This window comes from Lutjanus erythropterus, chromosome 24, assembly GCF_056507025.1.
Source record: "Lutjanus erythropterus isolate fLutEry1 chromosome 24, fLutEry1.hap2, whole genome shotgun sequence".
In the NCBI taxonomy this organism is placed as follows: Eukaryota; Metazoa; Chordata; class Actinopteri; order Lutjaniformes; family Lutjanidae; genus Lutjanus; species Lutjanus erythropterus.
In genome coordinates, this window is record NC_139340.1 from 8364118 (window position 1) to 8387916 (window position 23799).

General features: G+C 40.2%; 2 protein-coding genes across 4 annotated transcripts; both read right to left on the reverse strand.

Moving 5' to 3' along the window:
• Positions 1 to 55: 55 nt before the first annotated feature.
• Positions 56 to 16398, reverse strand: gart (phosphoribosylglycinamide formyltransferase). 3 transcript variants are annotated; one of them, XM_084713418.1, is made up of 24 exons: positions 16266 to 16398; positions 15977 to 16069; positions 14641 to 14702; positions 14309 to 14458; positions 13450 to 13545; positions 13199 to 13373; positions 11288 to 11399; positions 9858 to 9926; positions 9646 to 9771; positions 9173 to 9260; positions 8981 to 9066; positions 8736 to 8904; positions 7816 to 8047; positions 6763 to 6857; positions 6334 to 6443; positions 5061 to 5259; positions 4721 to 4972; positions 3863 to 4015; positions 3375 to 3578; positions 3074 to 3232; positions 2280 to 2410; positions 1949 to 2090; positions 1748 to 1863; positions 56 to 1661 (listed from the first exon to the last, which is right to left on the reverse strand). In XM_084713418.1, exons 4-24 carry the CDS (start codon positions 14451 to 14453, stop codon positions 1464 to 1466), a joined length of 3057 nt encoding a protein of 1018 aa, XP_084569544.1. In that variant the 5' UTR covers positions 14454 to 14458; positions 14641 to 14702; positions 15977 to 16069; positions 16266 to 16398; the 3' UTR covers positions 56 to 1463. The 3 variants fall into 3 exon arrangements, with proteins under 3 accessions (XP_084569544.1, XP_084569543.1, XP_084569545.1); XM_084713417.1 differs by lacking the exon at positions 14641 to 14702; XM_084713419.1 differs by lacking the exons at positions 14641 to 14702; positions 15977 to 16069; positions 16266 to 16398 and adding an exon at positions 15098 to 15231.
• A 2585-nt stretch (positions 16399 to 18983) lies between these two features.
• On the reverse strand, positions 18984 to 23077 carry LOC146304669 (uncharacterized). The gene is made up of 5 exons (XM_084713658.1): positions 22857 to 23077; positions 22169 to 22461; positions 20484 to 20750; positions 19327 to 19467; positions 18984 to 19231 (listed from the first exon to the last, which is right to left on the reverse strand). The coding sequence occupies exons 2-5, from the start codon at positions 22446 to 22448 to the stop codon at positions 19065 to 19067; spliced, it is 855 nt and encodes a 284-aa protein (XP_084569784.1). The 5' UTR covers positions 22449 to 22461; positions 22857 to 23077; the 3' UTR covers positions 18984 to 19064.
• Positions 23078 to 23799: the final 722 nt, after the last annotated feature.

Here is a 23799-nt window from a genome sequence, read left to right on the forward strand (position 1 = left end):
ACTGGCAAATTTTAAGTGTGTCTCTAAGATAATAAAACAGAAATGCCACACAAAATGACTCCTTGCATTCACCCAGGCAGGTTTTAATAATGAAATTACAGTTTCAGCTATACAGTTCAAAAATTCATAATTATACTAACATACTTTGTCTGGACACGAGTAGGACCACAAACAATTTTTTTTCCAGTTAAGAGGTTAATTCCAGTGCAACTAACATTTCTCAAAAGGTACATTTGGAATGTCAATTCTGTTTCAAGTATAAAGCTTCTCTACACAAGAAGTTGAAATGCAACTATTTCATCTCTATGTTTACAAGCTGTAAGCATCTGAAGAAGATCTGTGAAATTCCGCTGGTCATGATAACATGAAAAAGGGACAGTCTGTGACAGTGGACCAGTAAAAAGTTGATATCTTGACCTCAGCTGATTATTTACCAGACAGTAAATGTGTTTTCTATTCATCAGTCTGCTTTGTTAGTGTCTATAAAACCAAATTTAAGTATTAAGTAAACTGTTGTTAATGCTGATTAAAGGGTAACTTAATATTTTTCAAAGTGGACTCTTATTTTCTCTCTTTTTTCGTGTTTGACTAATTGGGAGAAACAGAAAATTAGAGATGTACTCGGTACTGAGGGAGAGCTGCAGCCAACAGAAATGATACTAAACTGACATTATCCCTCTAGGCAGAAGTGCACCATTAATGTACATTTGTTTTTGCCAATGACATGCTCTGATTGTTACTCTAAGTGTCTGACAACATTATAGAAATGATCACTACAGAGATAGAGCTTTTTTTTAAAGTAAGATATGTTGTTTTATTACTCTCACCAAACTCCCTTTGCGAAACTCTTCATTTCACTTCACTCAAATTTGAGAAAAATAAAATAAAACTCACGAGAAACGTCTTTGCTCATCTTTCCACTGATCCAACAATATTAACTGTGGTTTGACTAAAACTGACACTTTAATCACAGCGTTTGATGTAGATGTGAAGATACTGCGAGAGGAGCCAGAGGGAGGCAGGAGATCAGAGCCTCAATATTTATATCATATCTAACTGTGAATTAGGGATTTGCTTTAGCCAAGCAACCAGTTTGTGATACTGGATCAGTGGAGAGAAGAGCCAAGATGTTTTTGGGGAGTTTTGTTTCTGTTGAGTTTAATAAAGATGACGACCATGGCGTTAAAATCACTGTTTTTTTAAATGGAGTCTGGTTAGTTTGACAAGAGCGATAAAACATATTTTTCTGGTTAAACAAAACATATCATACGCTTTTAAAAACAGCTCTGTCTTTGTAGAAATCCTTTCCATAAGACACTGAGAATAACAATCTGAGCCTGTCAGTCACTGCAGCTCAGTTGTCCCCATCACTCTTGTCACTTTGACACAAAAACATGTAAAACAGGCTCCAGACTGAAAAACATCTAAGTTAACCTAAAGTGGCTGAGCTGGATGCGTGCTCTTTAACTCTGTGAATTCGACTTCCAGATGATATGTCCGTCCTCTCCGAGCCTGACCGCACCGCTGGCCACCAGCTCCAGAGCAGCAGGGAAGGCTCGGTGCTCGGCCTCTCTGATTCTGTTGGACAGGCTGTCCTCTGTGTCGCCGCCCAGCACGGGCACCGCCTCCTGCACGATGATGGCGCCTGCATCCACCTCTTCCTGAACACAGAGGAACAGAACAATGGCTGTGTGACTTGTTCAGATAAGGTCTGAGGTCTGCTGTTTCCACAGTGCGTCATACTTACTGCTACAAAGTGGACTGTGCAGCCAGCGACGCGCACCCCAGCCTGTAAAGCCTGTTTCTGGGCGTTCACGCCCTTGAATGAGGGCAGCAGGGAGGGATGGATGTTCAGGAGCTTTCCTGTAACATTAAAAAAACAAACACTCAATATAAAACCCACCAGACCATCATATTTAATGATGTCAGAAATGTAGTCCAAACACACCATTCCATTTCTTGACAAAAGTCCCTGTGAGGATCCTCATGAATCCAGCCAGACACACCAGCTCCACCCCAAATTCCTCCAGCACGCGATCAATAGTGCCATCAAACTCTGCTCGACTTCCGTACAGTTTGTGGTCCACCACCTGGGTGGGATCAGACACAACCACAACTACTTTTGTAGATTTCCAGATTGTACCAACCAGGTTATTTTGTATTGTGAAAAGCACATTGTTTGTTTGTTTGTTTGGGGTTTCCTGTACTGCCCTCAGTCATCAAAACGTTTGACAACTCCTGTCTTAAACCATTAAACTTTATCATGTTTATTTTGTCACCCGTGTCTGGATGCCGGCCAGCGATGCTCTCTTCAGGCCCTGAACTCCAGGTCTGTTGGAGATGACCACCACGATCTCTGCAGCGCTGGACGGACGCTTGGCCTGCTCTATCAGAGCCTGCAGGTTGGTGCCTGAGATACACAAATGAGAGGATTTTTAAGACGGGTCATGAGGGAAACATCAGAAACCTGAGACTCTTGTGATGTAGTTTTAAAAAACATTCAACATTTTAGGAAGCATGTGTTTTGGCTTTCTTACCAAAAGTTGTATGTGAAGACTGATCTGTACTATACTTAAGTATTTATTTTTCTCACAATTTTTACTTTTTTTACTTTTACTTACATTTTTAAAATAGGCTTGTTATTCAAGTTTTAATGCATATGAGTGGAATTATTATTTTTATTTCACATCATCGTGTGCAGCCTTCCCATCATCAAAACTGATTTAAACCTAAGATGATTCCTTCCTTCCACTTGAGTAAAGGATGTGTGTACTTTTGTTACCTTTGTGTCGGTGGGACCATCAGCTGCTGAGCTTAACTTAGCATAAAGACTGGAAACAGGCGATTAGCTCGCCTCGCTCTGTCCAAAGGTAATAAAGTCTGTCTACAAGGACCACTTAAGCTCACAAACTGTTATGTCTTGTTTGTTTAATCTGTATGTAACCTAAAGTGTAAAAAAAAACATGTTGGGGTGTTTGTGTGTTTATGATCCAGACTGTTGCATCTTTCTTAAAATGTGGAATTATTTATTCCATCTGTCAAAGTCTTATTTCATGGTTAATAAACAACATACCTGTGCCAGAGATAAGAACAGCGACTCTGGTCCTCTTGTGTGGCGTGCTGCTGTCTCCATGGCAACCGCCATTCTGCTCGACAACCAACTCTCCGCTGGACGAGGGTCCTGCATGCAGCAGGCTGTGTTTCAGGTTGCGGACCGCCACAGGTTCTGCCCCTGCAGAAAAACACACGCAAAAATTATGACTGAGAATGAGATAAATGACACATGAGGCTTAATTTCTTTTTAGCTGAGGGATTTATTTAAGAGCATTTTATTGGATCCCTTTAAAAGTTTCCTTAGGTAAGGAAAAACTCACCAGGCTGCTTGTGGGCAAGTGAACCAACGATCCAGGCCTCTTCATGAGCTTGAAGCTGGCGTAGGACCCTCTGAGCGTCCAGGGGGGACACCACCAGCACTGCGCCCAGGCCGCAGTTGAAGGTGCGGGCCATCTCCTCCTCGCTCAGACCTCCCTCCTTGTGAAGCCAGGAGAACACAGGGGGGATGGTCCATCGAGACGCGTCTGAGTCGAGCATAAACACACAGAGGAAGAATGAATGAAAAAGAGCTGTGGCCTTAAATGACAAGTGACCTCTACAGTTTCAAGAGAGGAAGTGGAAAGGAACTGTGCCAAATATTTATTCATGTTTACGTTTGCATTTGAATTTCATCTGCACAAGGGTCACGCAACTGTAAGTAATTGTAACCATGAAAAAATGTGATTTCCAAAATGCAGATGTCGATGTCAACGTGTTTATATGCTAACGTTGCATTTGAAGATGAAGCCTTCGTGTGCTTTCATCTCACCTAGATCGACGGCTAGCTCCTGGGGCAGCACCCGCGGGATGTTCTCCAGGAGCCCACCCCCTGTGATGTGAGCGTAGGCTTTGACAGCACCGCTGCGAAGGACTGGCAGCAGCAGACGACTGTAGATCTTTGTTGGTGTCAGCAAAACCTCGCCTGGAAGGAGAGTTTCAATCAAACTGTGGGTTTATCAAGAGTTAAAGCTGCGATGAAATATCATATGTCTGCAGCTAACAATTATTTTCATTATCTGCTCATTATTTTTCTCAATTGTTTGGTCTGTAAAATGTCATAAAACTGTGAAAATGCCTGTCAAAAAGTCCCAAAGCCCAAGGTGACAAGCATAAATTGCTTGTTTTCAAGTGACAGTCTACAGCTCAAAAATATTCTGTTTGCAATGATTTAAAAAATAGAGAAAATCATCACAATTGAGACACTTGTTATTGTTGATGCTGAGGATTGTTTGGGAATGTTTTGGCAAAATAAGTGCCAAATATTCTGAGGCTGTGGCTCCAATCGTTCATTTACTACTCCGTACTCACCATCTAGGGATTTCTATGTACATATATAGCCATATAGTGAGCTCACTGTATAGTGACAGAGTCTGATGGGAATGTCAGTTTTGCAGGTAACTGGTTGAAAACCAAAGACCATCTATACCTGATGATGGCCCTCGCTGAAAGGTCAGGGGAACATAAATGTCTGTACGCACATTTTAAGGTGTTAGTGGAGCTAAAAACAGAAAATCAAAAAATTCTCCTTGTAAAATCTTACAGTGGACTGGTAGCTCTGTTGGTGGAGTGTCTGCTCCATGTACTGAGGCTCCTGCCCATCAGTCAATTCAGCTTGATTGTGACTTACCGACAGTCTGTCCCGACTGGCCAAAAGGAGCAGGGGAGCTGTAGCTGAGGCCGGCCCTCTCCAGGACTTTGCGGACAAGACTGAAGCCATTGCTGTGGACTCCAGAGGAGGACACTCCGATCAACATGTCGCCCTCGGCGATGTCCCCCAGCCTGGGCAGCAGGGCTCCACGCTCCACCGCTCCGACGCAGAACCCGGCCAGGTCGTACTCTCCTGGAGCGTAGACGCCCGGCATCTCTGCTGTTTCACCGCCTGGACACAGACGCAAAAAGACAGAGGCATAAAATATAACACTGCGAGGAGAAGTCGACCCCAGTTTTCATTTTATTCACCATCTCACCCAGCAGAGCACAGCCGGCCGTCTCACAGGCCTTAGCGATGCCGCCGACCACAGAGGCGGCCACGTCCACGTCCAGGCTGCCGCAGGAGAAGTAGTCTAGGAAGAAGAGCGGCTCAGCACCCTGAGCCAGCACATCATTCACACACATGGCCACCAGGTCCTGACCCAGGCCACCATGCTGGCCGCACGCCTGAGCAATCTGATGACAAAATGAGAAGAGACCGTCATGTAAGACACATGAAATAGTTTACAGTAACAAAATTAGGCTGCAACAGAGAAGAGTTTCATCTGATTGATATTCTGCTGTATTTATGGTCACTTCAGGGAAGTTGTGGCACCTTGACAAATTAAGTTTAAGTGCAAAATTTAATAAACTCACCCAACAATGAGCTGAACCTGCTTCCAAGTGTCCGTGAAATAATCCTGGATCCTTAACACTTTAAATTAATGAAATTTGTATTTCTGTTCAGCCGTTTTAAGTCTAATCCTTTGAATCCGTCAACAGATAAGCATATCCCCCCTGCTGCTCCATTACTCCAGAGCCAAATTCGGATTCCGTTTTGAACGGTTATTTCTTGGCTGATGTGGCGTCTTACAAAGCCAATTTGGAGTGAGTTGAGGTTTTAATACTTTCATTTGATTCTCATTTGTTCCAGCACTTTGCAGTCGCATGGGCAGCCATATTATTTTATTTGTGCAGCGACGACAAGTGGGGCTGTCTGAAGTACAAATCCACAGTCAGTGTATTACCTACAATAGGTGGTGGTCAACACACCCCCAACCCTGCAAGTACAGAGGAATACCAGTGTAGGAAGCTGAGCAATGTACTACTGTGGAAAGGGTCAGCAGAGAAATGTATTTTAGCCACTTATTAAATCATTATCAATGTATGTGTACGCCATGTTCAGAATATTTTCAGCGCTTTACAGTACTTTGCTGTCACATTCTTTTCTTTATTTCAAATATTTATGTAGATATCCTGCATCTGACAGAGGACAAATTACATAAAGTTAAATCTAAATTGGAGGAAAAGTTATCCAGTCAAAAGTGGTGCACAGTCCATGTTAGCAAAGCCAGATAAACAGAATAAATATCCTGAGTTATCTCAGGGGAGCCATGGTTGGTTTCGCCGAGTCATGGAGACCATTTATTTAATACCACAGCAGTACACACTGCTTAGCTTTCTACACAGGTACTTCAAATAAGCTGAACTATCCTTCAAAATCTCCTATCGTCTCCTCAAAGAAAGAGGATGAAGGAACTGAAGTCTCACCTTGAGTTTGGTGCCCACTCCATCTGTCCCAGACACCAGGATCGGGTCGACAAAACCTGCTGCCTTCAGGTCAAACAGCCCGGCAAAGCCTCCCAGTTCTGCATTACACCCTGGAGGAAAAAAATATACCAATTACATTTATGGTTCCTGTTTCATCCAGTCGTTCTAATTTGACTCTGTTTGTTGAGATAAAGTCACAGCATTTACAACTACAATTACTGAGTATACAGCAATTTATTTGTTAATGAGAAAAAGTTTCAGTCAGCTGCTTTAAAACAAGGAAACTGTCTGATAAGTCACAGAGCTGTTAAAATAGAATTAAAACAACTTTCTCACCGTGCTGTTTATGTGAGGACACATAAGATACAAGCATCTAATTACTATTTTCTTGCTGAGTTTTTTGGTTTTGTACGTGAGAAATGAAGTCACCTGGACGGGAAGTTGCCTTGGCCAGAGGTTTGATCATGTCCACCAGCTTGTTACCGGCAGCGATGTCCACTCCGCTGTCCTTATAGGTCAGACCTCTGTCAGAGACACAGTGAAACACCAGTTACAGCCAGACAATCGGTCAGCCAGTGAAAACTTCAAAGTATAGAACATAATGCAGACTGGTATCAAGTACCAATTAGGGTTGCAAATGTTGTGCATTTTATTTAAGCACCAGTTGAAAATGATCAGCAATGATTCATCAATAATAAGATTATTTTAAGTGTAAGTTTAAGTTTCCTTCTTCACCAAATAGCTCCACCAGACAAAATAATGTCAAATGAGGGACAATTCTTGCCATATCTATAACAATTAATTAATTAATGGCTATTAAGAATTTAACCAATTTAAAAAAAATAATCAATCATTGACATCCAAAATTTTATGTGTATTTGATCACTTTTCTTGACTCAAGTTTAAGATCTTTTTGTTTTTATTTCTTTTGTCCATTTAAAGTTATTTATAATTGTTAAAAGTTATTATTACAGTATTTTAAGTTTACTGTTTCAGTGCCCTGATGTCATCTTGGACAACGTTTATTGATTAATTGTAAAAAATCCTGCCTCTATTACATACCTTTTGCACAACTGTTTGATAACCTAATTTGAGGGACACTGTGGGATGTTAATGATAAATGATTAATCACCATAAGTATCTGACTGATCAAAAATATAATAATCAATGAATCATCAACAGTACAAGGAAACGATCAAAATTTTCAAACAAACATCAGCAGGGAATTTGGTTGTAGATAAAAGCAGACACATCAAAAGGATGTTAACTGAATGAACAAATATGATGATTTGCTTGTTTAAGTTAAATAATTATGAGGACACAAGTTTATCCAAAGTGAAGTTTATTATTCATAGTGTTCTTCATGGTGAACAGTATAAAGATGAACTTGAAAAACTACAAAAAAACAAAACAAACACAATACAAAAACAGAAGGGGAATGTTTCAGTGTGTTAGTTCTTGTGTTTTTACTTTCACACACACCTGTGTTGGTTCAGGTGGGCGATGGCCCGGTGGCCGATGTCACGGCGGTACACAGCGCCTGGGAAGCCGACGGCCGCCACGCCCTGATTGGCCGCCTGCAGTGCCTTCTCCAGGGATGGCCCGACCGCAGTGACCGTCAGGACCCGCCCGCCGCTGGAGACTACGGCTCCGTCCTTCAGGGCAGTGCCGGCATGGAAAACCTGCAGCCCCCTATCCTGAACCTGGGACAGGCCTGAGGGTCAACAGAAGGACAAAATGCAAATAAATGCACAAAGCTGGCTTCCTGCTTAAAGTGAATGTGACTGCATATGTTGCTTTCTTCTTCAGCTGTTAATGACTGCACTGAAAATGGGTATGTTGAATGGAAAATGTGATTTAATTGAGTCTACATTTACTTTTTTATTGGACTTTTTTTTTTTTTTCCAAATCTCACATTTGTGTACTGTCTCTTTCTAGCTGCAGAAAAAGAAACCACTTGCCACACAGGGATTTTGGCAAGACATTTAATTTGCAGTGGGGTAATTTGACCTGAAATTCAGCGTGGCAGATTGAAGAAAATCATGTGTAAACCCAGGGGGATTTTCATACAAGTGCAGCAGGACATTTTTCAGGGATTAATTAAAAAATTTGAAAAGAAAATCAGCGTTCACAATTAGAACGTCCTTATCAGACCCACATGAATGAGGCTTGTTTCATTAACTGTGTCAAAGGGCAGATACCGAACAGATTTTACTGCAGACAAGTATCACTTGTACTATAAAGTCAAGGACTAATGATTGACGCTTGAAAAGTCGCCCCCTCATGAACCTTTCAGAGGCGTGAAGCTGCTTGTTAGAGGTGTTTCAAACCTCATCCACACAAACACTAGTTACCCCCCTTCTTTTCTTCCTGTTTTTGTCCCCCTGCTGTGTCAAGTGTACCTGTAATCTCTACTCCCTTCTTGTAGGAGCCGGGGTAACCAGCGCTGGCCATGACCACAGTGACTGCTGAGCTGTCCTGGTGCCACACGGGGGCGCTGGAAGCCAGTTTGCCACTCATGGTGTTTAAGATCACCTCGTATAGGTCGCTCTTCAGGAGCGGCAGCAGCACCTGAATAATATTTAATGATATTTAATGTTTGTTTATGAGACAATCCAGTGAAAGATGGCAGTGAAAAAAAACCCACCTGACACTCGGGGTCTCCAAAACGACAGTTGAATTCGAGCACTTTCGGCCCCTGCTTGGTCAACATCAGGCCTGCATACAGCACACCTGCAACATCAGAGCAGAAAAAAACATGAGGCAGGACCGGGGTCATTAATCTAACACTGGAAACTCTTTAAAAAATGACAGAAAGGGACAGAAAAAGAGCACTTGCCCACATAAGGGGTTCCTTCCTCCTTCATCCCGTCCACAGTCCTCTGAAGAACTGTCTCTCTGATCTGCTGCAGCAGCTCCTGGCTCACCTGCACAGAGACAGCAGCAGAGTCACGAGCAGCAGTGACAGAATAACAATCCAACAAAAACCACATATATCCTGTGCTGGTCTGAACACAAGTGGACAGCTCTAAATACAGGATGCACTGAGATCTGATATGTCAGACCCCATTCGGAGTTTATCTGGGCCGTATACAATAAATTCTTAATCAATCATGCCTTTTTGTAAATACAGCACAAGTGACATCTAATCACAAGTGGTCACTCAGGACTCAGGAGATTCATTGTAATTCCAGGTGCGACCTTGCATCCTCAAAGCTGTCAATTTATGACTGGATCGCCCAAGAAGCAGGTTAACACCAGGTCTGAGCAGCTTCCAAGAGAACCAGGCTGTGAGGAAGAGGCAGTATGTACCTGAGGGGTGGGGCAGTAGGCGCCCATGCCGCCGGTGTTTGGGCCCAGGTCGCCGTCCTGCAGCCGCTTGTGATCCTGCGCTGGGGGCATCGGAGACACCGAGGCGCCGTCGCTGAAACACAGACACTGCAAGACAAGGAGGAGAAGGATTAACATCCTGACAGCTTCCCATTAATTCATACCTGAAGGTAAAGTTGTGGATTTGCACTGACAGACACTTCCTCTCCCTCAAGAAGCTCTTCAACCACAACAGTCTCCCCTGCAGATCCAAACGCTCTGTCCTGAAATGCACAGTTAAAGAAACAGGTTTACTTTTTTGTGGTATTTAAAAATGACTTGAAATGTTCTTTCAATCCTTAAAAAAATGAAAAAGAGGAGCACAATTACTAGTTTTATTGATTGAACCCCCCTTCAAGTTCATTTGAATTATACGTTTTTGTTCATATATTTAAATATTCATATGTTTCCTTAGTTTAAGTATGCTACATGGAAGTCTTTTTAGGTGTGTTAAACAATGATAATGCCCATTTGCTATTTGAAGATGGTTAATAAAGATTGGCCAAGGTCACAGCATTTTTATTGCAGAAGGCTACAGATAGGAGAAAGAGCTTCACACAATGTCTACATCTGCTTTTATGAAACGTAATTGCTGGATAGACATGAATTTTCACTGCATAATTTCATAATTGGTTGGTTTAAATCCACAGATTAGTTTGAGCCCAGAAGCATCCAGGCAACCGGCCTTTTTTTGTATGCAATCCCATTTCTGCAAATGCTACTACAAGTCATTACAATGAGAAACTTTCTCAGAATAATGAGTTAGTATCCAAGTCATACTTTTGATATATTAACTTATTATTTTTCAGAAAGATTCTCATTATTTTGAGGACATTTTTCATTATTTTGACATACAAAGTCATTATTTTGAGGAAGTTTGTCATTATTTTGAGATACAAAGGCATTATTCAGAGATATCAAGACATCATTTCCTTGAAGTTTCTCATTATAATGATTTCATCAGATTGTCAGAAATGGTCTTCCACAGTAAACAAAAAAATGTACCACAGTATGTGGCAAATTTTTGTTACTGAAGTTCAGTCACACACTGAGATCTGGCAGCTGACAAACAGTTAGTCCCACTAGAACAAAACTGGGTTAAATGAAGTGGACAGAGACAATTTGCCAGGATGTTTATAGACTCCAACTAATCTGTGGATTCAGACCAACAAATCATTAAATTCTGCAGTGAAAATTATTGTCTAGCCAGCAATTAAGTTTTCTAAAATCTGCTGTAGACATCGTTTGTGTCAAGCTCTTTCTCCTCTCTTTAGCCTCTTAAACTAAGTATCTATCATGCTGTGGCCTCAGGCATCAAGCTGTCTAATTGGTCAGTAGAATAATTTCTGCCCAAGGTCTATTAAGATCTTTTCTTTTCCATCACGTTGGCAGAAATGGCCGTTAATACTTTTCTTTTCACCCTATTCTAGTGGAGAAGAGACAGCCCAGGGACTACAGATGAAATTTCTTTTCTGGCTAACTCTGGCATATTTTCAGAAATGTTTTTTACATGCGCTGCTCCTGTCAAATATAGCGATAAGCTAAACTTAACACCGAGGAGAAGAGATGTCTGCTAGTCTCAAACCTTCATGATGTCCATCACAGCCTGACAGGCCTCATCCTGGTCTTTTGCCACAATGACTCCCTTCCCTGCTGCCAGCCCGCTGGCCTTCACCACCAGCGCCGGGAAGTCGGCCCTGGAGACCCCGAAACAATGCAATAAGCTCAGTAATATGCAGTAAGAATCAACGTCTCTTCACAGGAAAACACATCTGGAACAGATGCTGCACGGCTGATATGGAGCATAAAATGTTTTTTTTGTGGACCATTTAACATTTGCAGAGCACAATATTGTTTGTTTGGGATCCATATGGATGAAGGCTGTCAGAATATGGCAGCTGTTGTTCTGCCCAAGATGGTTTATATGACCAGAGAAATGACTTTCACTGAGTATAAAGGATTTTGTAAAAGTTACAACTTTGTTTATGGTGGATTGGTTTCTGTGACTTCGTGGAGGGTGCTCTCACATGAAAAGTAATCATCACATCTTAGATCATTAACTCATGAAACCATCTGAGAAACAAAACGCCAGTGACAATTTCATTTTCTATTATAGGGCAAGTTTTGTGTGTTTAATGGCTCTGAAAACAAAACTGCACCAACAACTTTCCTGCTGGAAATCAAAACGGATGCAAATGTTCTTATTGTCTTGCTATAAACAGTAAGAACCATACATTTATCACTGCTAATTACTTAATATCTTAAAGGGTAACTTCTATCATTTTCAACCTGGACTTTATTTTCCCATGTTTTTGTGACTGAGTGACTAATGGGGACAACATTTCTTTTTTGAAATTGGTCCATTATTTAAGCAGAGAGCAGTAGCCAGAAGAAGCAAAACTGAGCTGCAATGTTAAAGTACGTCCATGAAAACATAGCTCTTTTATTGCTTTTTGCCAAACTAACCAAACTTCCTTTACATTTTTATTGTGTGTTTTTTGGTGAGTTTTATTTTTGAATGATGTTAAAATTACAGTATAACAAATGAAATCGGGTGAGCTTTTTTTGCAGCTCAGGCACCTCGCATTTTGACAAAAGTTCATGTTTTGAGAGGAGAGCACTGAATGCCGGAAGTTCAAAAACAGTAAACTCACTGTCTAATTGAATTATTAATTGAGAGACAAACCTTCTGTAGTAATGACGACAAAGTTTACAGATGCTTGGAAATAACAATTATAGAGGACAAATTAGTGACGTGGTGTTGCTAGATACCTGAATCTGTAGTTGCCATGATTTGAACACAGAACAGTAAAAAGGAAGCAAATTAGTTTGTAATTCACTGTACTAATAACTGTTAACATACAGTTCTTTTGGAGGGTCTCATGTACCCACACTGATCTCTTTTCCTTTGTGCCTAGTGTAGTATTTGGAAACAGCCTCACTCTCAATCAGAGCCAGATGTTTAGGTAGCTAACTATCTGCTAACTAGAGTTTAACTACAGATAGCTAATCAAAATGTAAGGTTACAGATCTGAGTTTACTTTGCAGCAAAATCCAAATTATGATTGGGCTAAGGGCAGCTGATTTGGTGGCTGCCTAGCAACAATAAAACACATGAACCATGCTTTTTTTATTTAAAAAAAACAAAAGCCTCAACACTGCCACGCATTTTGCAACCTGACAGATGCACTCTCTGTAATCAGGACTCTTCAAAAAAGGTCTCTCTCTGTCTCTGTCCTACCCACACTGTTGTCAGACACTTAGATTAACAATCTGAGCCTGTCAGTCGCAAAACAAACACTTTTAGTGTTCGCACTTTGATGCAGCTCAGTTTTGCTTCCTCTGGCTCCCTCAATATCAGACCAATTCCAAAAATTGTTGCTCCCATGAATCAGTTACACACAGGGTCCAGTTTGAAAAAGTTACCCTTTAAATAAGTGTCCCTGTATGACCTTCTATGACCTTCTTCTGAACTGTGTGCGTCTACTGTACTGACGTTCGGATGAAGTTGCAGGCCTCCTGGGGGTCGGTGAAGGAGCCGTAACGGGCTGTGGGGATGCCGTGACGCTCCATGAAGGCCTTGGAAAAGCTTTTGCTCGCCTCCAACTGAGCTGCTTTGGCAGACGGGCCAAAACAGGGCACCCCTGCTGCTGTCAGGTCATCCACAATACCTGGAGGAGAGGGTAAATTTAGAGGAAGGAGGCTTTCGAGAAAAGGGCCCACACAGAGAAAATAAAGCTGACTCGCCTGCTGCCAGCGGCGCCTCAGGTCCGACCACAACGAGCGACACGTGATGATCCTTACAGAACTGCGCCAAAATGGTGTGGTTACTCACTGATACCTCTGCATGGAGAGAAATATGGTAAGTGAAACGATCATTCACTCATCACCTACAAGTGTAACATATAATTATGCAAATTAATTATCATATTTCTACCTCACACATGGGCGCTATACATTTAGGGCTACATCCATTAAAACACTATATATATTGGCGGAACCTGTGGTGTACAGGAAGAAGTTTCTTATTAATTGATTATTAAACCGATTCCCAACTATTTGGATAATCTAAGTCAAATTTCTCTGATTCGAGCTCCTTAAATGTGAACATTTTCTGGTTTCTTTACTCCTCAATGACAGTAAACTTAAAGTCCTTGGGTTGTTGACAACCTTGAGTTTGTGAAACACTGATCAACATTTCTCACAATTTTCTCACATTTTATAGAAATTCTCAGGAAAATAATCGACAGATTAATTGACAACAAAAATAATCGTTAGTTGTAGCCCTGATATATGTATATAAATAACTGTATATACTGTCTTATTTTATTTCCTACTATAAATTTAATTATCTGTATATATGTTCTATGAGTGTGTAGCATGAAGTACGACAACTTTCATTTTGTTATGCAGCCCTGTTTTCTAATAATGGTAAAAAAATGACATTGAGGCCTTAATTTTTATTTTTCTTGTACTATATACTTAATTTTATGAAAAGAAATCGAATGAATTTCATGATGTAATAAACTGTTTCTGGACAGTTTTCAGCCCAAATTTTTTTAAAGGAGTAACCTACACTTTTAAGAGCCTTGGTGTTTGTATTTACCAGAGTTGCTGATCTTCCCACAGTTGGCCGTGCCCGCGTTACCCGGAGCCACCAGGACCTGCTGAATCTGCGGCGACTGTGCCAGCTTCCACGCCAGCACGTGCTCCCGTCCCCCGCTGCCAACCACAAGCACCTTCTCTGCCATCGTACCTGAGTGACAAGATAATAACAGATCCCTGAATGTCACATTAAAGGCATTCACACGCTCAAGGTTATTGGACAGAAAAGCCAACGCTTCTCATTATTTAACTGTTCGTAAAGTACCTGTTTAATTGCATGCAAAGATTGACCTATAACGAAAGGAGTTCCCTAAGCTGTGAGGAAGCGCTGACCTTTTCCGAGGCTGGGGGTCTTATATTATCTTGTAATGCCACACTAACACGGATCCAATCAACTAGAACAAAAACACAAGTCAACAATTAAATGGCGTGGTCACCAGGCGAGGCCGAATCACCAGCAGCCGCACACAGGAGCTCACTTGCATGGAAAAACAAACCCATTATCAGGGTTATATACAGTAAATCCACTCGCCTTAGCCTCAGTTTGGCAGCGCTGTTATTCTGCGGCCTTTTACCTCTTTGGGTGTGTCATTTACCAAAAGCAAGGACTAGTTCACATTTTTGTTTCCTAACCAAAAAAATGTTCTATTCTTACAAGATGGTTTTTATAGTGTGTCCCTTTTTTCGTGTTGTTTTGTGCTGGAAAAATCAATGAAATTCAATGAACAGTAGCCTGAGACTCCCATGACATAAATTTTCATCGATATAATCTTTTCACTGGGATAAAAACCTGAAAGATTTGACTGGTTTGTTGTCCTGAACTTCCTCCACGACAGCAAAAATTTCCCAAGATGTCCACTTTTTAACTTTTAGCGTTACAAATGTGTAACATTTCCCTTAACAACAGCCAGAAAGACGCAGAAAGACTTCTGCTCACCCTTTAACCGCCATCAACTCAAACAAACAGGGGTCAGAGTTCAAACCTAAAACCTTTTATGATAGTAAAGGCCCGAGTGTGCAGATTGGCCTACATTGTCTAAAAAGCTGCACTGATAGGGAGCAGATATAGTACAAAGGGGTGAGTGTTGCACAGTGGGTGCACACGTTCCAAAATTAGCCAAATCACTGACTTTGATTAGAATCACTCCACTCATGTGACTCACATGTCAGACAGCAAATCAAATGTATGACTCTAAGATTGCAGGACTTTAAAAAAAAAAAGAAGTGCTTTAGGAGGTGCTGGAATTTTATTTTCTTATCATACAGTGTACTCCACTGCATTTGTGCAACAAGTAACTGAAATTATAGCACAAGTAAGCTGCTGAAATCACACTTAATTGCAGTTATGTTGTATCAAAGATGTCACACAAGTTAATTCAAGCACTTCACTTCCACTATGCATCATCAACATGGTTGCTAATGCATAAATACACTGTACATACACTTATTCTGCACACAAAGGACCACTATTTAATTCATTTACTCCAACTAATTTCAGTGTTTTGTCTGTACAAGCTAGTAAAGCACAACTAGGATGCATTTGTTGTGATTCTAGATGAAAATAATAACAGACTTTAACATGATAGTTAACTTTTTCTTTAGCAACATTAGCACACACACATAAACCACAGGTGATATAAACGTCTAGCATGCTGTTTTTGACACTCACCCGTGTATTAGTGAATGAGTGAAGCAGGAAATAGCCGGAGCCCAGTTGAGGACAGCAGTCTCAGAAGAGTCTCCTCCGCTCTCAGCCTGCAGACTGACCGTGGATGCAGAGTGTGTTATCACACACACTCACATTACACACACCACGTGTATCCAATATATCACCGTGATGGACTTAACGGCAAGTTAGCTGTTAGCAAAGTTAGCTAAAAGTGCTATACAACATTAAAACCGCCACATTCACCTTGACGTGGCACAACGTTTCGATAATAAAGGTGTTTGTTTCTTACCTTTTTGGCAAGTTTTGGAGGATTTTTCAACTTCCTCGGGGGTGGAACTGTCGAGTGCCTGATGGGAATTGTAGTAAACTTGCAATGCTGGGTGTCGTGCCAGTAGTTTCCTAACATCTTCACCTCCTCCAGAGAAGACAATAAACCATCTACAAAAAAACAGAGGAACCAATGTTTATATATTTCTGGGGCGTTATTATTTTTTTTTTTAATTAATAAAAAAAAAAAACATTTATTTACACAAATGTAAGGCCCAATGTTCATGTATTTCTGTGCCATCATTATAATAATTTATTTACAAAAAAAAAAAAATAAAATAAGAACCAGTGTTTGCATATTTCTGAGCATTAAATATTTTAAATACATTCAATTTATTTACACAAAAAATCAAGGCCAGTGTAGCCACTGCTTTTATGGCTGCCACTAGTTTCATTGTGAAAAAGCAATTACTGATGTGACACTGCAAAAATACGCTGTTGCAAGTAAAAGTCCTGCAATAAACATGTTACTTAGGCCCTAATATAATCAGGAAAATTCATTTTAAGTAGTAAAATTAAAAGTAGTCAATGGGGAAAAGTGTCCCCTGTGACTGTTTAATGAATTGCATCAAATACCTTTTTCACAGCAGCCATGCAGATATGAAATAGTAGGTAAACACAGGTGTTAGTGATGATACTAATTAAGATCCAGTGTGGCAGAGTCTTTCCACTGAGCCAACATGTACATCAGCAGCAGTCTGACTCTGTTTGACCTGAATGTAACAAAACCTTAATTAGTATCACTGGTAACACCTGTGTTTACACTCCTACTTCATGTCAAAATGACTGCTGTAAAAAATGTGTGTTATCTATCATTATATTATTATTATTGCTCATATATTGATGTGAAAGCATCATTTTGAACTATTTTGTGTAAAACTGCAAGATTATTACTATTATGGGTTAATGTGCGGATTATTTTCTCCTTTAATCAGATGTTTGGTTTGTAAAAAATCTGAAAATAGTGAGGTGTAAGAACACAATTACCCAGTCAGAAGTGATGCCTTCACTGCCTGTTTTGGTCAACCAGTAGACTGAACCTCAGAATTATTAAAAATACATTCAAATTGTACAAACAACTAAAAGGAAAAGCAACAGATCCTCTTATGTCTGTTAATCAATGAATTGTTTCAGCTGCACTTGGACTTTTTCACAGGTTATATGCAGATTACATACTGATGCATTGCTATATTTAAACTACATAAAGTAGTTAGAAAGTAGTTAGTAGTTAAAAAGCTGCTAACACCTTAATATATAATTACTCATCCAATGATAAAATATATGATTATATAACAGCAGTATTGATTTAGTATTACTGAATAATACTGCTGTTCTAAAATGCAGGACTATCATGTGCAATTGAGTATTTTGACTTTGTGGCATTGTTACTTTTACTTAAACTAAGCATCTGCTGTGTGGGAAAGTGAGCTGCCTCTTGGGGAAAAACAGATGGATATTTTTCTTTAATTGTGCCAACATCTAAGTGCCCCCCCGGCTGCAGTGACTCCGCCACCTTTAGTGCTTAATGTGGCCTGAGGCGCAATCAGAGGAGTTTAGACTGCTGATATAAGCCTCAGAGCATCAGGACATAACAGCTCTGAAATATAAGCTGGAGCGCCGCCATTTACTGCCCAGAAAGAAATCAATACGTTCTGAAAGTCAATCCGAAAGTTAACTGGAAGACGGTGTAAAGAGGCCGAGGAGGGGCTGATGGAATCTGCTTTTTTAAATTCTAGTAATGAGTCTGGAGACAGCGAGGAGCAGAAGAGACAACGTAGTTACATCAGTCAATGCACTGTCACTTCCTCTGACTATCTGAAACATACCATATTCACTTCCACAAAAGCTGGGATGGAATTCAGAATGAGAATGAGAATATATTTACAAAAAAAATGAAGTTTATTAGTTTAAATATTAAATATCTTGTCTTTGAGCTGTATTCAATTGAAAACAAGCACTGGGAGCTGCAAATGCATGGTTTAATACCCCCTTTACATCAGTTAAACAAATCTATAATATATTATGTTCTTGTTTATATGTCTTGGTGTTTCAACCTGCCATTTGTCAAGTGATATTTTGCTTGCATCTCTCCCAGTTAGGCGTTTTAGAGACGTATATCAGAACAGCTCATTCCTCTGACTCAGCGTGTCAGTCATGTTCATTTCAAGAAATCAAGAAATCTGTAAACTTTATACAACCTGCAGATATGTGTGTTTACTGACAGGATTGTGACAGTACTTCCACAAGTTATACCTGATGTTAATTTTGTATTTCAACTGTTTGAGCATGTCGTCATGCTGGAGCACAGCAGGCTAATTAGAGCTTTAGAGACATTATTTGTTCATTAGAACAAATGTGGGCATAAATCGTGGTCGTTTTTGAACACCAATTTGTTTGAGTAATCATTTTCTGTTGTCATGTTAATAAAATTAATGTAAGGTATTTAGAGAAGGAAAGATTCCCACTATCTCTGCAAAAAAAAGTGGTTGTCAAACAGAACTGAGGACTCTGCTATTTCACCTAAACAAGTTTGATCCTGTCTATATTTGTTAACTTTTATTGGTTGTATCTGAGATCTGTTTGAAGAGAATTTATCATTATATAATAGTCAGCTACTTTTTGGGAGTTGACAATTACTAAAATGCAGCAGTTGCCCTACTTCCAGGACAGCAGACAAGAATCACAATTTTATATGATCAAGTTTATTTTTCATATCACAATAAATTAATCTTAAAATCTTGAGTCCAGGAGATCATTCTGGTCACAACAAAGGGAGTTCAGGAGCACTGAGAAGTTCTTGCCCCAACTCTGACTGTCGTATAGCAAAGAGTGTGATGCCTGAGCTGTACGCTGCGGGGATCGTGATGTGTGTTAACTTGGCTCCATCTTGTTCCTCTTCCTCTTCTAAGCACATCTGCCTCACTTGACCTAACAGGAGGAAAACAGGGAGAACACTGAGAACATGTGTGCATGCCAGATAAAAAAAATAAATAAATAAACTGCATATTTAAAAGCTGCTTCACCCTCCACATCCAGGGCTGTCCACTGCGGCTCAGACAAGCTGGACAGACAGCAGTCTGGTGTCAGTCGCTGTAGGACGTCTTCTCGACGAATCAGCAGCACAGATTCACTGCAGAGTCTCTGGTGCAGCTCTCTCTCACTAACTGAAAGAGGAGTTTAAAGGGATTGTTCACTAAATAATGACAATTCAGTCATTTATCTTCTCATCATCATCGTGATTGAAGGTACGGTTTAGTTTTTAGTTGCTGGAGTTTCACAGGAAAACAGTTTTGCAGAATCTTAAAGTTTTCAAACATAAAAACATGTATTGCCTCCATACTGCTCATCAAAGTCTCCTAACGCCCCAACATGCAAAGTTAACTAAAAACAAATGTTAGTTACACCATGTTTTTAGCCTGAATCTTCACAGCAGATCCTTACCTTGTTTGGGAGATTCTGCAACACTGTTTTCCTGACTAACAAAATAAACCTGACCTTCAGTTGGTATCAGGGTGAACTATCCTTGTAAAAGAATAGTTCAGATTATTTGGTTTATGTAGCAGAGGATTCCTGTCAAAAAAAATCTGTCAGACAATGAAAGGCAGTGAAAATATTCCACATCTAGTGTACACTTAAATTGATATTGATTTTTTTCAGTGGCTAAAATACACTTGTTTGTCCACAGCAGTACACTGTTTAATAGGGGTGGTGAATTAATCCCATTTATGTTATTTGTTCTTTGTTTTTGAAGATTAATTCTACTGTCAATAGGATCAAAACCAAGACAGATTTATGTTTCAGTTTCTCTCTTTTACATTGTACTGCTTGCATAATGGAATATGCAGGTATAAAGCAGTTAAATTAATATTTTAGTCAAATCAGACCTTCAGCACTTTCAATAGCTTTAACTTTAGCAGACCAGTCGAATATATATTCAGACATTTAAATATTATAGTCAGCCCATTGAAACTTGTTATCTACATCAATTATTTTAATGGATCTGAAAAAAGCACTTAAAAATGGCAGAGTATAATAACCTATTAGTGTCCTATATTTAGCCTGATGATGATGTGGTCACCTCATAAAAAAGTGAAAACTGCTCTCCTCTACATGAAAATACATAAACCACTTTTAATAATAAAAAGTATCAGTGTCAGGATAATAGAAAACCTTTACTCACCTACATCTAAAGGATTGGTCATGAAAACAGCGTTCGGTGCAACGCCAAATATGAGCTGATGGTGCCAGGCGTCGGGCACCTCCTCTCCCTCGGGTACAGCCTGCTGCATGTTCATGGTCGCCACAGGTACGGCGCCTTTCCGGATCCAGCACGCCAGCCAGGGGACCAGTCTGACCAGCCGCCGCGGGTGAAGGTGGAAGAAGCGACCGATAACCTTCCCCTCACTGGCCTCCTCTGCTCCTCGGATGAGCTGAGCGTGAGTCGCACCTGAAAGAAGTTTGAATCTTTATTTCAACTGTAAAAATACAAAAACACAAGCTTATCAGATAATATCTAACATTAATTATTTCAGGTGTGTTTCTCCTCCACTCAGGACCTCCTGTGTGTGACGACAGCTTGAGCTAAACGCCTGAAATGTCAAGGTAAAAAATTGTGTAACACAGCTGAAAAAGTCAATTACAGTGGCTCCTCTGAGAGACATAAAACTCTTTGTCTAATTCAAGAGGGTACTTTTGAATCTGCCTGGTTGGCAGTGCAGCCAGCTGTCGCACTGGCAGGAGACCATGCTTATGGGTTCAAGACGTTACCGAGCCTCATTCAGCGGGGAAGTTATAGTCCCTGCTAGCATCTGTGACATCTGACGTATTACTGTCTGTGGGGGCTGCACCTATACATAGTCATCCTTAATGAATTCATATTTCTTTACCTGAAATGTCACAGAACAGTTTGGAGAGGGAAGCTTTGAGCTCATGCCAAGTGTTTATATTTAGTGAATGCTTCTGAAGTACCATAAATACACATTTTTAGCACAGATGGTCCCATCGCCCAAGTTGGAAAATTGTTCCTCCGACTTTGTTGTGTTCATGAGCTTTTAAGTCGTAATCTAGAAACAACACAGAAGCTACAAAAGGGTAGGGATGCTGTTGGTGCTGCTGTCAGTGCAGCATCTGGATGATGGGTTGGCTGAGACTAGCATTCGAGTGCAGATTCATGTTGCTATACAAGTCTGCTGAAACAGCTTGAAGCTTTATATTACAAAGTGATTTTATCCCAGACTTGCTGCTGTCAATTGACAGAAAGATAATTGTCATTATTTTAATAATCAAGTAATTGTAAAAGCAATTTTTCACGCAAAAATGGCAGAAAACTACGATTTCAGGCTCTCAATTATGGAGATTTCCTACTTTTCTCTGTATTATAGTATATTTAACTTTATATTTTTCTGTTTTGTACTGAGAAACCGAGATTTAACAACATCACCTTGAACTTTTTGGAGAACCGACGATTAACCAATTAATCTAGAAAATAATCGATAGTTGCAGTCCTGTAAGAGTCAAAAAACATCAAAAACAGCCCTTTTGAGACATTTATCTAGTAAAGTGAAGGACTGCATGCATATGAGATGATAATTAAGTGATACAACATGTTAATTAATTAATCTGTCTCTTCACTACACATGGACACACTTTGTTCTGCTGCAGTTTTTTATACAGTGGTTGAAGTATTCACATCCTTTACTAAAGTTTAAGTACTAATAATGGGTTTATTTAGCTTAAGAAGTTGAAAAATCTGATCTGATCTGAAAAGTAACTGGTCACTAAAGCTGTCAGACAAATGTAGTGTAGGAATAAGTACAATATTCATGTCACGGTCAGGTCTTGTGTCTGTATCTCAGGATATCTCACCAGCTTCACTCCGGGACAGCAGGTAGTCTGGCAGCGGTGACTCATTCCTCCTCAGGCGTGTCTGGACGCAGCGGTCTGCTTCCTCAGGGGCCACGTCCACACCGAGGGCCTTCAGCACATCCACCACAGCCGTGGCCCCGCAGGCTGATGCTCCTATCTGCAGAGTCTGCCTCTCCAGAGCCTCCTGGATGGACCACAGCATGGCTTCATCATCTGCTCCTCCTGTCTGCTCCTCATCATCATCACCTCTGTGGACCTGCTGCTCACACACTGCCTCCATCAGAGAGCCTCACCTGGACAGACAGGTATAGACCTTAATACACTTAATGTAACTGGACCTTAATTACCATCATTAGTAACACGTGTGTTTGATGAAATTAAAAACGTGTCTGTAGTTATTATCCTGTGTATGTTAAGTGCAGTGTGGACTGTGGTGTGTCATTTCATTTTAATGCAAAAAAAAAAGTTCAATATGTAAATTCACCCACTCCCACTGCCTCAAAACAACCCAGTCGCTGGATATATAGCTGTTCTGTAAAGCTAATTTCCATTAGCAATCACTAAATCCTCATTGTTGCAAATGCTAACGTTACTAAATGTCTCTAAATTGTTTTAGCATAACCACTCAATTTCCTCCTATGTTTGTCTTTACAGAGGTATAATACACTATTTCTCGGTGTTTACTCACCATATCCAAAACTGACAGACAGAAGCCGACAGCTGGCTGTGTCTAGAGGGGAAACCCTGATTTGCGAAACTCTCGCGAGGTTTTTACCCGTGTTCTTTACTGTGCATATTGTACGAACTAATAATGCTTTATAATGCGACAATACGTTGGCAAAAATCTGGTGTATATTTAAGGACACTTCGTTTAGGTTATGAAAAGATCATAGTTCGGGTTAAATCCAAGAGTCTCGCGAGAACTTTTGCGAGTGTGGGGTTCCTTCCTGTAAGACGTAGGCGCATGCGCAAACACATCGCTCTTGTTTCTGTGCTTTCTTTGTGGCTGGACAAAGAGTCAAAGTGACAACTAGCGCCCCTGCTGGCCGCATTCGCAGTACAGGGAAGAAGAAAACATTTAACAAAAACTAATGTATATTTACATAAAAAGCAGAGATGATCGAATTACATTAATCAAATCATTTATTAAGTTACACATTCTCAAGACAGAATTAAGGCTCTACATTTGCATTTTCAATGTTATATCAGAGTATCTGGACCACATTAAGGGAAAAAAGAGAAAGAAGAGAAATTGTATTTTGACTTTATTCTCAACATTTTGACTTTATTCTCAAATTGATTTATTTTTTTTTTCTGCCTGGCACCCATACTTAGTTTCAGCTTTTTCTTGATATATGGACTTTATTCCCTAAATGCAAAATAATAAATTTCACTTATGCCTATCCCTAATACTCTTCTGTACAATTTTGAAGGGTGTGCTTGTATCCCTTTAATTAGGTGTTGGGAGAAACATATAGCATATTTGTTTGGTATTTTTAAGGATTATGAAAACCTTAGATGATTTCATGGATTAAATCTTTATTCGCTCTCAAGTAGGCTGTAAATTTGAGCATGTCTGGCTAACTAACATTATTGTATTAGCTGCTGTAATTTTACCTCCAGCCAAATTT

Bases quoted from the DNA above. Each gene is read 5' to 3' on its own strand.
- LOC146304669 (XM_084713658.1), bottom strand. From the start codon at position 22,448: ATGGAGGCAGTGTGTGAGCAGCAGGTCCACAGAGGTGATGATGATGAG. The intron at 20,751-22,168 runs GTGAGATATCCT...AACTTCTTTCAG, and splicing joins GCTGTCCCGGAGTGAAGCTG to GTGCGACTCACGCTCAGCTC. The intron at 19,232-19,326 runs GTGAAGCAGCTT...TCCTCCTGTTAG, and splicing joins GACAGCCCTGGATGTGGAGG to GTCAAGTGAGGCAGATGTGC.
- gart (XM_084713417.1), bottom strand. From the start codon at position 14,453: ATGGCAGAGAAGGTGCTTGTGGTTGGCAGCGGGGGACGGGAGCACGTG. The intron at 2,091-2,279 runs GTGACAAAATAA...GATCCCACCCAG, and splicing joins TGGCCGGCATCCAGACACGG to GTGGTGGACCACAAACTGTA. The intron at 1,864-1,948 runs GTGTGTTTGGAC...TTAATGTTACAG, and splicing joins TTTTGTCAAGAAATGGAATG to GAAAGCTCCTGAACATCCAT.